The following is a 14,858-nucleotide window of genomic DNA, read 5'->3' as shown; positions in this document are numbered from 1 at the left end:
GGCCTTAAATCACCTTCCTAACTCTGTGGTGAAGCTAATAGTTGTTATTTAGGTACACAGCAGGGGATAAGTGAGAAAGACAATTTGAGATTAGAATTTGGGTGTGAAGGATATGCTGACTTCTTGATTAAAAACATAAGAATAACATCTTAACCACATGGGTTACTTCAGCCCTAATACAATACCTACTTACCACACTTACTTACCCTATGGCCATATGGATAGCTTTGTTTCTTAATATGACTGAATAACAAAAGAAGTCCCTGGTGGACAGTGGGGTTTTTTGTTTTTGTTTTTTTAACAAACAAGAAAGCAGTTCACATATGAATTTAAAAGGAGGGAAATGTAACAGGAGAGCTTTGCCATTCACTAGTAACATTGATGAACTAGAAGCATTTCTGTATTTTTATTCCTTCACCTCAAAAACAGGAATAGGGATTCAAACCCCATTTATTCTGTGAATTCAGATCACATCCTCTAAAAGACTGTTTTATCAACATCGAGTCACTACTATGTTTTATAAAAAAGTACGTTTGAGAACTTCTGTAGAGAAACCATCTTGGCAAGTGTGATAGAATTACCTCATAAATAAGAGGTGGTTTACACAAAACACCCATCTTACAGTAGAGATATTGAGACATTAGTTAAAAACAGATTTGTCCACTATGTTATTTTGTTCATACACATCAAGAAATGTAGTTGACAAATGTGGCTGGAAAAACTGTTGTATGTTAGCACAAGAAAGTCTTCCATTGTTTTTATGTGAAGCTGGCTTTCACATGAACTTTTTTTTTTAAGCAACCAATTCAATTCTACTATTTGACAGAACTTGGAAATCACAGATGTTTAACACCTAATATAAAATCAGTACTAAAACTTGTTATAAATTTAAATTGCTTCAATTTCTCCACAAAAACAGTTTTATGACTGTCATTCTTCACATATATAGTTTATTAAACATGAGAATCTGAACACATCTGGCATGTTAATGGGAAAAATTATTGAAACCACATGTGCACCTGATAGTTATTTCTTCCTATCTTAGGATAATAATAAAAAAAATCACTTCTATTTTATGTTCATTCAAATTTGCATTTAATTTCTATTTACATTCATTCAATCTGAAATCAAATACTTAATACAGTAAACTAAACACAAGATGAAAAGCAGAAAAGGTGTTACCCTCAAAGCACTCCTAATAAGGCAGCTGAAGAATTTACTCTGGTAGATGCAAAGCCAACTTGGGGTAGGAAAAAAAATAATAGTTTAAAGAGCAAACACAGATGAACCCATCTTTCAAATGTTACTTTAGATAATCCACTGATATAATACTTGTGCTATAGTGGTAAATTAAGAATCACACATGAAGAATTTTGTATCAATCAGCAACAGACCACAGGTCATGGTGGAACAAATACTTCATGATTATTTTGTCCAGCTTGCTAGTGTCTACTCCTATGAAAAAAGGTAGATGTTTGGACATTGATGTTTTTATTTGAGGAATTAACCATTTCCACAGCCTCAAAATCCATTCTGCATAAATTGAACATTTCTCATGAGAATAATCTTAGATCTAGCCCTTATAAGCTAGGAACCATATGACTAAGTAACCAAAATAGGTAGGTCCTATATTAAATATAAAATCCAAGGCTTGGGATATTAATACTATTGAAGATGCAGCTTATTTATAATCATTTATTTCTTAAAGAATGTTGAATTTATGGAGTATCATACATGCATTCTTCCCCCCCAATTACCTTCTATCTCAAAAAATAGTATGAAGAATCCTTCTTGAAGGATTCAAATTAGTTAAGACCATAAAGGGGAAAAAGAAATAACTGTTTTCCTAAAAATCTGGTTCAAGTTCAATAATTAATACTTTACATTGTTAATCACAGCTGGTTTATAAATCCCAGTTTATTCTGTAATGCTACAAACCTTATAAAATCAAAATTAGTAAACTTCAGCTCTCAATGATTATATTTTAATTAAAAAACAGCATGTATAAAATAAAAAAATATCCTGTAATAGCTGATTTTAAAGAAAATAATCAAGTGATGAAAGAAAAACACTTAATCTCTTTATACACTTACCTGGAATAATCATAAAGAACCTTCTTAGAAACTCAAGACTAGTATTATTGACATATATTTTTAAACTATGCTTGGGTTTTTACAAATAAATATAGGGTAAGCCATATTGCATAGGTGTGTGCTTTCTGTCTGTGACACTAAAGTGGCACTTAACATGTTTTCACAGTCATAGTAGGAATATCCATTTATGAAACAATTTCTCAATAAACTTGCCACAGTATAGAAAATTAACTTCACTGAATGTTAAGTTTGAAAAACATTTGTGTGAATGGTAAGTGTGCAATTAATACTTTCTATGCAGAAAGTTACAGTGTTTGCCACTATTGCTGGCAGTACTAATTATGAAACTGGTTTAACTATGGGGTGGTTATAGCCAGCCAATCACAGTGCAAATGTTACTAGCCAATAGGACTGAGGAGGAATATTTTGGTGTAAAACTTTCACTGGAATTTGGTCAGGCAGTCAACACTATAGTTAGTAAACACATTTGAAAACAAGTATCAGAGTAGTACAAGCCATTTACAGTCGGAAATGAAGCCTGTACAATCACCATAGCTTTTTGGGTTCTGTTTTTCAGACATCATAAACTGTCAGAGAACAAAGACCTGCACTTTAAGTACAATTTCTGCCCTTACCATTATTTAGTTTCTAATTTATTAGCTACAGTTATAAAGTTCTCAGTAGACTGCTGCAATAAGGGAAGAGGAGGTCTAGAGGGAATGATTTAAAAAAAAAAAAAGGCTTTCTGTCCGAAGATGAGCTGTTATCAATCGTTTCATTTATTGCCACAATTGAAAAGGTATACTTCCAATCATTTTTCATGGTTCTATTCTTGCTTAATGTCATAGGATTTCATCTTATCTCACTCAAACCGCCATTTAAATAAGCAAAGCTTTTTTCTGACTGAATTCAACATGCATAAATAATTTTATGGCTTGGATCCTATGGCTCAAAAAGGTTTGGAGAACATAGCAAGCAGCATCTATTTAAAAAAAATCGTAGGGTTGCAAAATATTACAAATTGACTTTGCACACTCAGACTGAAGACATTATAAAAGACAAACAAAAAGAGGTGGTAAGACTCAACTGCAACTGCATGATCATCTATTATACCAGTATGCACTGAAATAATATTTTTATAAAGCTCTGCAGATATTAAACCCTTTCACCAGCTAAAAGTCATGGAAACGCTCTCTTTAAGGCAGGAAGTATTTAAGAAAGGTAAAGTTACCTTTATTTTTATTCTTTGTACCTGTAAATCACTTATGTAGACTTTGTTACAATTTTCAAAAACATAGTGTTTTGTTAACATGTTTCCTAAATTAAGCCACTGAGTTTTATTTTCTGTGGAAGACATTCATCAAAAGGCCATCAAATACTTTTACAATCAAAAAATGTAGCCCCAATATAGGAAAAAAAATACCTTTTTTCCTTTTAAAACCATTGAGGAAAAAATGTAAGGAAGGCAGACACCAAAAACAGTAAAAAGAAGTGAAACTTAAAACCTTACCAATTTGCTGTAAAGAGATTAGACATAGAGGGTGGACCGTGGCAACACCCTCTTCCCCTGGATCTCCCTCCTCTCTCTCACTTTGCCGCCCTCGATATGCATTTTATCCTCTCTTCTGTCCTTCTTCAGCCATAGGCTGAACACATTTGACGTCTTGAACCAAATACTGGTATAAGGTGGCGATATTTTTCCAGTGCAATGCAGGCCCAGGATAAGGATGAAATGTAGGACATACAACTTATGCCCATTCCAAGGCTTCCAGTTAAGCTTAGCACATAACAGTACTGCAAGTAGAAATGATTAAATAGATTTTTTTTTTCTAGTATTACAGACAGGTATTGCAGCTGGGTTACTGAAAATAAACCCCAAGTCCACCCCAATCCCTCAAACGAGCCACAGCTGTGGTTAACAATGATTCATTTGCATTTTTATTATTTCACCAAGAGAAGAAACAGAAGTTGTCTGGCTTTCTTCACACCAATAATTTCGCATTTTAAAGTTTGGGATGTTTTCCATAATGAGCTGAATCAAAAATCTATTTGAAAAATATATATTTATATAAAAAAAGATTCAGGTTGTTTGCACGTAAAACATCAATTGTTAAGTTTCTTTCATCTTTGATTCCGTGTTGCTGGAAAGTTTGACCAAGCTTGCATGCTAATTTGTCCTTAGTTGCAAGTATTACAGGCAAACTCATACTTTGCCTAATGAAAGGATAACCCTTCTTCGACACAATCAGAACTCAACAGTGATTCAGAAGCAACATCCTACCCTTAATACTGTCAGTTTCGAGCCATCAACATGAAAATCCTTGATAGGTTGAGATGATGTTGCTAGGAATCAATTAATTGACGTGCCTAAGAGTTCCGCAGTACTATTTTCACTTAAGTTTTTTTGCACCATTGATTGATTTTTTAAAATCCATGTTTATTTTTCCTCTGTCCAATGTGTTCTATGTAATGACACTGACTCTTCGAGACTGTCATTTTGAGTCTTCTTGTTTCACCTTGCGGGATGCTCACACATCCTCTCCCCACCTTTTTTGCCTTAAATTCATTAAAAGCATTGCTCTGTCATAGATTCATACGCAGGTGTTCTGGTCGTTTGGAGATCATGGGAAAAGCTTGTTTTTTGTATGGCCCGGAGTTCGGCTGTCGTATTGGAAGTGGTGCTGAAGCTTCCCCACTCACCGTCACATCCATCTGCTCTATTCCACTTGTTTCCATTGGGTATTCCACAGGCGCCTGAGGATTTGCCGTGCTGGCTGAAGCACCTCTTCCCCAGAAATCCCCAGGAGAAAATTTGACAGGGCTTTAAGACAAGGAAGAGCTGTCATTCGTCTCAAGTACTATCTCAACAAGGAACATTTCCCTTACATTTAAAGGGAGTGGGGTAATGTGACTTTTTTTTTTTTTTTCATTTAATTTCATTTTTGTGTGGATTAGCACAAAAGCAGAAGTTGAGCCATTTCTCCCCTAGACTAATTGCTAGTTTCCTAACTCGTCCCTTTACCTCTCTACTTGCCCTCATAAAACCATCAATGATACTTAGTTTTTTAAAAAAATCATTTTCTCCCCCACTTAAAACATCTGCTCATTGCATTTAAAATATTTCTCCAAACCTTTGCCATTCTCTTCCTCGCTCACCACACTTCAGGAATGTTGACCTGCCTTTCATTTCCAAGAGAAAGGCCAAGTTTTTTCCTCCCTTAGGGCTTTTGCATGAGCTGTTCTTCTACCTGTAACATCCTTGTATTTCTGTATTTTGTATGGCTAGCTATTTCTCCATGAATAGGAGTCCCCTTGTTATTTTTTGCATTCTAGTACCACACTCTATTTTTTTTTTTCACATAGCATTTGGCGCTGCTTGTAATTACATATTTTATCTCCTTCTTTATTTTGACTCTGTCTCACTAAATAGTAAGCTTCATCAGGACAAGGACAATTCCTGTCTTAATCATGTGTCCCCAGAATGTAGCACAACCCCTGGTACACAATAAATGTTGAATGAATGGTTAAAGAGTACACTTTCCAGTGTAACAGCTTATTTTCAGGAGGGGAGGTAAACTATATAGCATATTATCATTGATCAGTCACAGACTAGTCACTTGCAATATCAGAAGGTGTAGATGCTGTGCTTATGTCAAAGAGAATGACAGATCTTCCATTTATGTAACTTGGCATAAATTTCTTAAGCAATGCTCTTCCAGGTTAAAAAAAAGAATAAGTCTGAATACCTGACAGGTGTTCGTGGGCTGCCAATAAATCTTCGAGGTGACCGGATTTTTGGTTCAAAGGAAAACTTTTCTTTCACGCTTTCAAGTACAGATGGAGCCACATATGTAAAACCCTGAAAGACAGTAACAGTGGACTACAGAATAGGATTTTGTCATATACATCAAGAAAATGTGGTGGTTCCATCTCTGACACACCAGGACAATGATGTACACCTAAAATCACCAATGTGGATATTATCCAATCTCCTCAATCTCATTTCACACCCCGTTACCTTCTTTCCAGTCACTTCTTGAGGCACAGACCTCCAGAGAGCAGAATTCTATTGAGCCCTATATGCCAGCAAACAAAATTTCACTCTACTGAAAGGAGTAGAACAAAACAGGAAAATGTAGGCTCTACATTAAGATGTTAAATACGAAGATAAATGCAAAGAAATTCTAGTGTTTCTAGCCACATGCATATAAGCAACTAAGATTATCACCCCCAAACAGTTTCTCATTATTAGGCCAAAGTAAAAATAGAATTCTCTAACTTGGCACATGTGATCTTTCTGGTCTTATACCAATGAATGGATAGATTCAGATTTTCCTGATGAATAAGGGTCGGCATTGTGAAAACTTAATTTTAAGAGACAGTAATGCAATTTTGTTAGCTTTAGTTCTTTCTTGGACCTTGCTATTAGGCTACCAGCTGTCATTTATCTTGCTGTTCATGTTTATCCCTTTAACAGTTAATCCTGGGCTTCCCTGGTGGTGCCGTGGATAAGAATCTGCCTGCCAATGCAGGGGATACAGGTTCAATCCCTGGTCCAGGAAGATCCCACATGCCGCGGAGCAACTAAGCCCGTGCGCCATAACTACTGAGCCTGTGCTCTAGAGCCCGTGAGCCACAACTACTGAGCCCACGTGCCACAACTACTGAAGCCCGTGCGCCTAGAGCCCGTGCTCTGCAACAAGAGAAGCCACCGCAATGAGAAGCCCGTGCACCACAACGAAGAGTAGCCCCTGCTTGCCGCAACTAGAGAAAGTCCACGCGCAGCAACGAAGACCCAACACAGCCAAAAATAAATAAATAATAAATAAATAAATAAATATTTTTAAAAAAACCCCAAAACAGTTAATCCTATACCTATCTTCCCTTCTATTTATTATTCTTGTCACTTATGAGTAGGCATTTGAGTTATAATAAAAAGATTCAATAAGGCTCTGGGTGAAGTCCTAAAGAGTAAGGTGCAATTCTGTAGAGCATATGCTTTGTTGTGACAGCTACATGTGGACTACGAAGGCCATTTCCCCACATGTTCTTGTGGGCTAAAGCTATAACTACCAAGAGGACCAGACTGTGCCTTAATCATCTTTGAATTTCCTTGAATTCTAATAGGAATTGAAATATTAATTGAACTGAAGTTACTACAGCCACAATCTCCAGATAAGTGGGCTGTTACTATTTTAAATTAATTTTAAAACAGATACACTTTGTGTACAGAATTCTGGCTACAACCTAACAAATGAATTGTTCTTGTATTCATTCGTTAGCCAATTTAAGTAATTAAGAAAAGCTCAACACGGACTTCCCTGGTGGTCCAGTGGTAAAGAATCTGCCTTCCAATGCAGGGGATGAGGGTTCAACCCCTGGTCAGGGAACTAAGATCCCACATGCCGTGGGGCAACTAACCCCACGTGCCGTAACTACTGAGCTTGTGCGCCTCAACTAGAGAGCCTGCGTGCCACAAACTACAGAGCCCTTGCACTCTGGAACCCACGCGCCACAACTACAGAGCCCACGTGCCCTGGAACCTGCGCACCACAACTAGAAAAGAGAAAACCCGCACGCCACAGCTAGAGAAAAGCCTGCATGACACAACGAAGAGCCTGCGTGCCACAATGAAAGATACTGCATGCCTCAACAAAGATACTGCGTGCCGCAACTAAGACCCAACACAGCCATAAATAAATAAACAAATAAAAAGATCAGCAATACTTTAAATGGAATGAAAGCTTAGATACATAACTTTTGCCACCACAACTCTGGATTTCTTTGTAGTAAGGTGTTTCTAGACTTTTTTTTTTTATGGGGGAAAACAATTGTCAAACTAGCTAAAACTCTGTAATGCCCAGTTGAAGACAAGGTCTGTATGTTAAATCAAAGGTATAAATTCCACATCAGTAGAAAACAAAATTCCACATCATGAGAGAAAAAAAGAAAGCAATGACACAATTAAAATGAATCATGCCTACTTCCCTAACTGATAAGAGATTGTACTAAGGGGGATACAGTAACTTTGCATCATGCTGACATAAATTTAACAACACGCGTTCATCTTTCCCTCTTATGTAATTAAAATGCTATAAAATTATATTTTGCATGTATGTTCTTATATCACCATATAATCATACATTTATAGAATTATTACTATTCAATGTTGTTTACTCAAAAGCATACTGTACTATGGTGACTTAACTGTTATTTTGCCCATACACAATTTTTGTATTCCATGCTAACTTTAGAACTGACCCTCCACCCCTCCACCCCCAAAGATACAACACTACTGTGGTGTGTTATACTGAGAGCATTATTTTTTAAAAAAAGTTTGAAAATTAAGTTAGTGACAAATCCAGTGAACTCAGAAATAAGGAAGAAAAAAAACTTCCAAATGATTACTTTCCCCATATTCTATTCTCCCTAGGGATAATCCAAAAAGAAATGACAAAGGTTAATGACAAATGACAAAGGAAACAAATGATATAAAATCGGGTAGATATTCACATGACATGTAATTATAGTAATAAAATAAGTACTAGGCAAATAATATGCAATGATGGTCATCAGATATAAACCTATCATTTCTGTTAATCAAAATCTAAAATTCTGTTTTTTTGGTCTGAGGAGACAAGGTATAAATCAATACAGATACCTCCTCCTTAGGATTAATTTGCTTACAATCACATATGAACCTATATATTTTGATGTCAAATATTCACAATCAACAGGTTAAAAATCCCCTACAGACAAAAAATCTTTAGCTGTTTCAGGAATAAAATAGTTACTATGAGCTCTTCTTCTCCTACTGCTATGACTGTGTGGACTTCAGTTCAGATGCTGAGCCAAACATTTTAAGTCAGTGGGCTATTCAAAAAAAAGGAATCACATACTCTGACTCTAATTGCTAAAATGGAATGCTGGATTATGAGAATGAGTTTTCTAACTTATCAACAAGTTACAAGGGGATAACTTTTAAAAAAAAAGCACCTCAGGTTATCTGCATGAACTCTAAAGCAAGCAAACTGAAATTTTCTTATTAAAAAGGCGTTTCTTACTGAAAAGGGCCCATCCTCATACTGAAATTTCCCATGGCTACATCAGAAATTCTTTCACTTACCAGAAAGACCTGGTTGGCACTTTCACTGAGAGTTGAGTCATCTGGGCTGTCAACAGGTGTCTGACGTGTAAACTTTGAATCAAACTGACTCACATCCTCTTCAGATTGCTTTATAAAAAACAAAATGATTAGAAAATGGTGAACAGACTACATTATACATATCAATCAAATGCATTACACACATTAGAGAAGGCGCTAGATAGACCTCTTTTCTCAGGGTTTGACTGTAATAAAGTAGCAAAATAGCCTTAGCAGGCACAGATTGAAAAATAAATACAGGTGGAAAGTATCAAAGGTCAAACTACATCTTTAGTACACAGTTATCATTCCTATTAAAAATCTGAATATCTTCCCTTCTCACAAAGCTTCAGTGTGGCTAGCCCACTGGTGAAATCCCTTTTTAGAGACAATTTGCACAGTTGGCAAATTTGTAATAAACTTGAAGCAGAGTTTAAACACAAAGCACATAATATGCTCTAGTTAAAGTTTCTTCCCATACCATATTTCATTCCTTTAAATTTCTCAAGGAGCAAAAGTAATATTCTACTCTGCATGAGTATATTTTCTTGTGGAGGAATATTATCACCCAGATCTAACCACCAGATCTGTTTCTTTAATTTCCTCTCTCTGGTACAACATCAAACCATGTGGTTGTGTCAAAAGAACCCAGCAACCGGGACTTTCCTGGCAGTCCAGTTAAGACTCCAAGCTTCCACTGCAGGGGGCACATGTTCCATCCCCAGTTGGGGAACTAAGATCCCGCATGCTGCGCCGCCCAAAAAAAAGAACTCAGGAACCTACACAAAGAAGCACCCAGTGTCTAAAGATGGGAAAAACCGAACATCAATAAAAATAACTGCAATGAATTGAAACACAAATATGTTAAACAGCATGAGTTCATAATTATACTAAAAAGAAAATCACACAATTCATTGGTCAATTTTGGAAGATGTTAGGGAACTAATTCATTATTTTGCAAACTGGGAAAGAAACATTTATCCTGCCTTTCCTGTATAAACTGCGCCTCAGGTAACCAAACAACTGATACAAGAGTATCTTTTTACAGAACAATTCCACCTAATAAATAAAGAATGAATAACAGTATTAGAGTAAGGCAATTTTGCAAACCCCTAATGAAATCTTGGAACTAGGCTATAGATTCTCAACCTTAGCTCTTCTGACATTTTGGGCCTGATGATTCTTGCTGTAGGATGTTGTCCTGTGCATTATAGGATGTTTAGCAGCATTTCTGGCCTCTATCCCCTAAGTACCAGTAGCACTCCTCCCTAAGTTGTGACAACTTGTCTCTGACCTTGCCAAATCAACCCTGGCTGAGAACCACTGATATAGGCAATAATCAATGACCACTAACATTTTTTTTTTAAATGTAAGTATACATATCTTCTGATCAAAATATATAGTACCAAAAGTTTAATGTGAATCAGATCTAAACTAAACCTAAACTACCAGTTTCCAGAAATACAAGGAAGAGATGAACATGGCTGAGGACAACATGGGGTTAAAATCAGCAAAATCAAAATGTGAGGAACCCTACAGGACAAATGGTCCAGTTTCTTCATTAAGTCCTCAAAGAAGGAATTGAGAGAGGATATCTATAGATGGAGAGACCTAAGAGACATAGTAACCAAACTACATAGGTCTTGATTGAATCCTTATTGAAACAAACCAACAGGAAAAAAAAGAAACAATTGGGGAAACTGTCATCTTTTTAGTTGTGATGATAGCACGGTGGTTATGTTTATGTTTAAACAAGATGACTTAATAATTTTTGAAGCTGGATAGTTGGTATATGAGGGTTAATTATCCTTACAGTTATGTACGTTGAAATTTTAAAGCAAGTCACCTTGTGCTCCAGGACCAAATAATCATCATCATTATCCTATTCCTTCTCCTCCACCATCATCTCAAGAAATAGAAAAAGAAACTATCTTTTCTCAAATTTTGAGATGGGAAAAAGACAAGAACTAATACGCTAACTCATTTACTCATAAACATATTGTTATGGTTTGAACTATGTCCCTCCAACAGTCATATAATGAAGTTCTAACCCCCAGTACCTCAGAATGTGACCTTATTTGGAATGAAGGCCATTACAGATGTAATTAGTTAAGATAAGGTCATACTGGAGTAGGGAGGGATCCTAACCCAATATGACTGGTGTCCTTACAAAAAAGGGAAAATATGGACACAGATCTACACACAAGGAGAACGCCACATGAACATGAAGGCAGAGCTAGGATGATGTGCCTACAAGCCAAGGAATGCCAAAGATTGCCAGCAAACCACCAAAAGCTAGGGGAGAGGCATGAAACAGTCTCTCACAGCCTTCAGAAGTAACCAACCCTGCCGACACCTTGATCCCGAACTTCTAGCCTCTAGAACTGTGACATAATAAATTTCTGTTTAAGCCACCTAGTTTGTGATACTTTGTTATAGAAAAGCAAATTCAAAACAGGGTTGGGTTAAGCAAAACAAAACAAAGCAAAAAAACACAAAAGTCCTAAGTACTTGAGACATTTAATCATCTTAGGCAACCAACTTTAAACTAGTTAATATAGCCATCAATTGCTGCTGGCAGTAGTTCCTGAAAAGACTGCACAGAGGGACTTCCCTGGTGGCGCAGTGGGTAGGACTCTGCACTCCCAATGTAGGGGACCTGGGTTCGATCCCTGGTCAAGGAACTAGATCCCACATGCATGCCACAACTAAGAGTTCGCATGCCACAACTAAGGAGACGCCTGCCGCAACTATGGAGCCCGCCTCCTGCAACTAAGACCCGGTGCAACCAAATAAATAAATTAATTAAAAAAAAAAAAACTGCACAGAATAAAGATTCTGAAGAGAGGATAGACCAAAGTTTTTGAACTATTAATAAATATAAATGTTTCTTACTGGTCTGATATTTTCTTATTGTAAAAAAGTGCCAGGTCCCTCAGATTATATGCTTTCATGAATACATACCAACAGAGGTTTAAAGGGGGGCTCTACCTTCCGAGCCAGCAGTTCTTCCCAGTTAATATGTCTGAAGAATGGATGAGCCTGGGGAAGAACAAAACAAAAGAGCAGGAAGAAAGGTTAAGGGGAACAGACTTCACTGGACTGACAAATTAACAGCCTATTTGAAGTTACCAATCACAAAATAAGCTATACTTATAAGCAACTACATATAACCTTCACAAATACATAAAATAGCATTATCTTCCCCACAAACCACCAAACATGCCAATCCCTACTTGAACTTCTCCAGCGTCCCCAGGACCAGCTCCAAGACGAGAAGCAGCATTTCTTTTCAGCAGCTTTAGAGAGGAAAAGAAACACAGTGATGAACCTTACCTAGTCAAATTGATTATTTTTCTTTATAGAATTTGCATGTGTATTTTGCCTTGCAAATGTATGATTTATTAATTACTTCTAAATATTGTTTGGGAATAAAAAGGAAATCTTAAAACAAATTTGTCCTTTGCCTGCAAAAACTGTAGGCTTTTTTGTCAACACCTGTGTATGATTCTGTAGTCAAAATGTATATTCAGTTCTATCTATTTGAATCCTAGTAGTTGAAGCTTATGATTTGAGTGCCTATTTTAGAACCCTACCTTTTTAAGCAGATCTCTGGCTTCTTGTGTGAGGTAGGGAGGCAAATTGAGTTTACATTTGAGGATTTTGTCAATTGTTTTCTTTCTATTCTCCCCAGTGAACGGGGGCTAAGAGTAGAAGAGAGTGAGAAAAATTAGCATAGAAAAAATCAAATTTTAAATAACAGAATTATCCATTTCCTGAATTAGTTACGCATAGAGATCAGAAATGTATGCTGTGATATAGGATGACTGCTAAAGACCTGTAGTTTTTGAGCAACGGCACAGAGAAAATAGCAAGGTCCTGGAAGGAACTGGGTTGCCACCATTAACTTGGTGTGATAATGGGTGAGCCATTTGATTTTATGCTTCACTTTCTCCATTTATAAAATAAGGGCAGTATCTGTTTTATCTCTATTTCACAGGACCACAGGCCATGACATAGATCATCTAAATGAAAATATTTATAAAAGTACAGAGGCCCATAATACTACTAAATAAAGCATCAGTAGTGTTAGATTTTTTAAAAATAACTTCATTGGTAACATTTTCAAAAAGCACAGGAAAGATCTCTTGCTGTAATAATAACTACTCAGCACAGACCATAATACATGCAGCTTTTAACTGTGCACCTACTGCTCCAGTCAGCATGTCATACATTAATGCTCCCAGACTCCACCAATCCACAGCACGATTGTGGCCACTTCTCATCAAGATTTCAGGGGCCCTATAAAGAGAAAAATAATATGCCTAAAACATCCATTATTTGCCTATCATCTGAATTAAAATTTTTAAAACAATATACAGAACCAAGTGCTGCTACAGAAAATTTAGCACACTATTATTTAAACCAGGTAAAAGTTAGCTATTATCCCCAAACCAGTAATATTTCTTTGAACATGCAGCTCACATGTATTCTATTGTTCCACAAAATGTGTGTGTGACTGTTCCGTCATGAATAGATTCTTTGCATAGTCCAAAATCTGTTAGTTTCACATGACCTACAATGAAAGATTATAAATGGTTATTCTGAGAATTCTATGTGCAATATTTGAATGTATCGTACAAGACAATAATCTATCCTTCCATTTTACTTTTTCTGCCTTAAATTTATTTTTTGAGACATCAAGAACTAGCAAGGTTCCATCCATAAATGGGATGCTAAATAACCCTTTAAGGGTAGGGCAAAATTATCTTTGCCGGGGCTTCCCTGGTGGCCAGTGGTTAAGAATCCACCTGTCAATGCAGGAGACATGGGTTCAAGCCCTGGTCCCGGAAGATACCACATGCCGCGGAGCAACTAAGCCCGTGCACCACAACTACTGAGCCTGCGCTCTAGAGCCCACGAGCCACAACTACTGAGCCCGCGTGCCACAACTACTGAAGCCCATGTGCCTAGAGCCCATGCTCCGCAACAACAGAAGCCACCGCAATGAGAAGCCCGCGCACTGCAACGAAGAATAGCCCCCGCTTGCCGCAACTAGAGAAAGCCTGTGCGCAGCAACGAACACCCAAAGCAGCCAAAAAAAAAAAAAAAATTATCTTTGCCAATGATATAATCTATCTAGTAAAGGTAAAACGAAGATGAGAAAAAGGTGAAAAACAGCTTGTCTAAGGCTTTAGCTTTACCTATACCAAGAATCCTTTACCATCCTGAGCAAGTAAGTCCTGGGAAAACTTGATGAAGTCTGGATTATGTACACAGAACATAAAAAAGATCTTCTGCATGTTAAACAAAGGTGTGACACTGTACTTCAAACATATAGCTCTTATCACCACGAACTGTGACCTGACAGTTCTTAAAACAGTCTTAGTCACTATAACAAGTTAGCTTATTCTGCCAATGCAGTTTGGAAAAAGAAATGAAACTGCTATATGGCATGGAACCATCATCTTTGATCCAGAAAGTGAAAAACTCATCACCTTACACAAAGAACATCTCAGTTCAAGTTTAGTTTTAATGAACTGTCATTAGCTATCCAGTGGTTCAGCAACCCCAGGGACCCTACTGTTCCAAGTTTATTTCGAGAAAAGAAAAGGCAATGG

At 36.9% G+C, this 14,858-nt stretch overlaps 1 protein-coding gene across 1 annotated transcript in view; it reads right to left on the bottom strand.

The window, feature by feature from the left end:
• Positions 1-1,071: 1,071 nt before the first annotated feature.
• The window catches only part of RPS6KB1 (ribosomal protein S6 kinase B1), a 37,419-nt gene continuing 23,632 nt past the window's right edge, over positions 1,072-14,858 (bottom strand). Inside the window, exons 8-15 of the mRNA XM_068529668.1 lie at positions 13,723-13,813; positions 13,449-13,539; positions 12,834-12,941; positions 12,474-12,536; positions 12,202-12,279; positions 9,220-9,327; positions 5,840-5,952; positions 1,072-4,914 (exon numbers count right to left, since the gene is read on the bottom strand). Coding sequence (XP_068385769.1) covers positions 4,677-4,914; positions 5,840-5,952; positions 9,220-9,327; positions 12,202-12,279; positions 12,474-12,536; positions 12,834-12,941; positions 13,449-13,539; positions 13,723-13,813 — 890 coding nt within the window. The 3' untranslated portion in view covers positions 1,072-4,676. The remainder of the gene's footprint in view (positions 4,915-5,839; positions 5,953-9,219; positions 9,328-12,201; positions 12,280-12,473; positions 12,537-12,833; positions 12,942-13,448; positions 13,540-13,722; positions 13,814-14,858) is intronic.

Source organism: Eschrichtius robustus, chromosome 20 (genome assembly GCF_028021215.1).
Source record: "Eschrichtius robustus isolate mEscRob2 chromosome 20, mEscRob2.pri, whole genome shotgun sequence".
Taxonomy (NCBI): Eukaryota; Metazoa; Chordata; class Mammalia; order Artiodactyla; family Eschrichtiidae; genus Eschrichtius; species Eschrichtius robustus.
The sequence above is the reverse complement of the archived record's forward strand: the minus strand, read 5'-3'. Positions and strand labels throughout refer to the sequence as shown.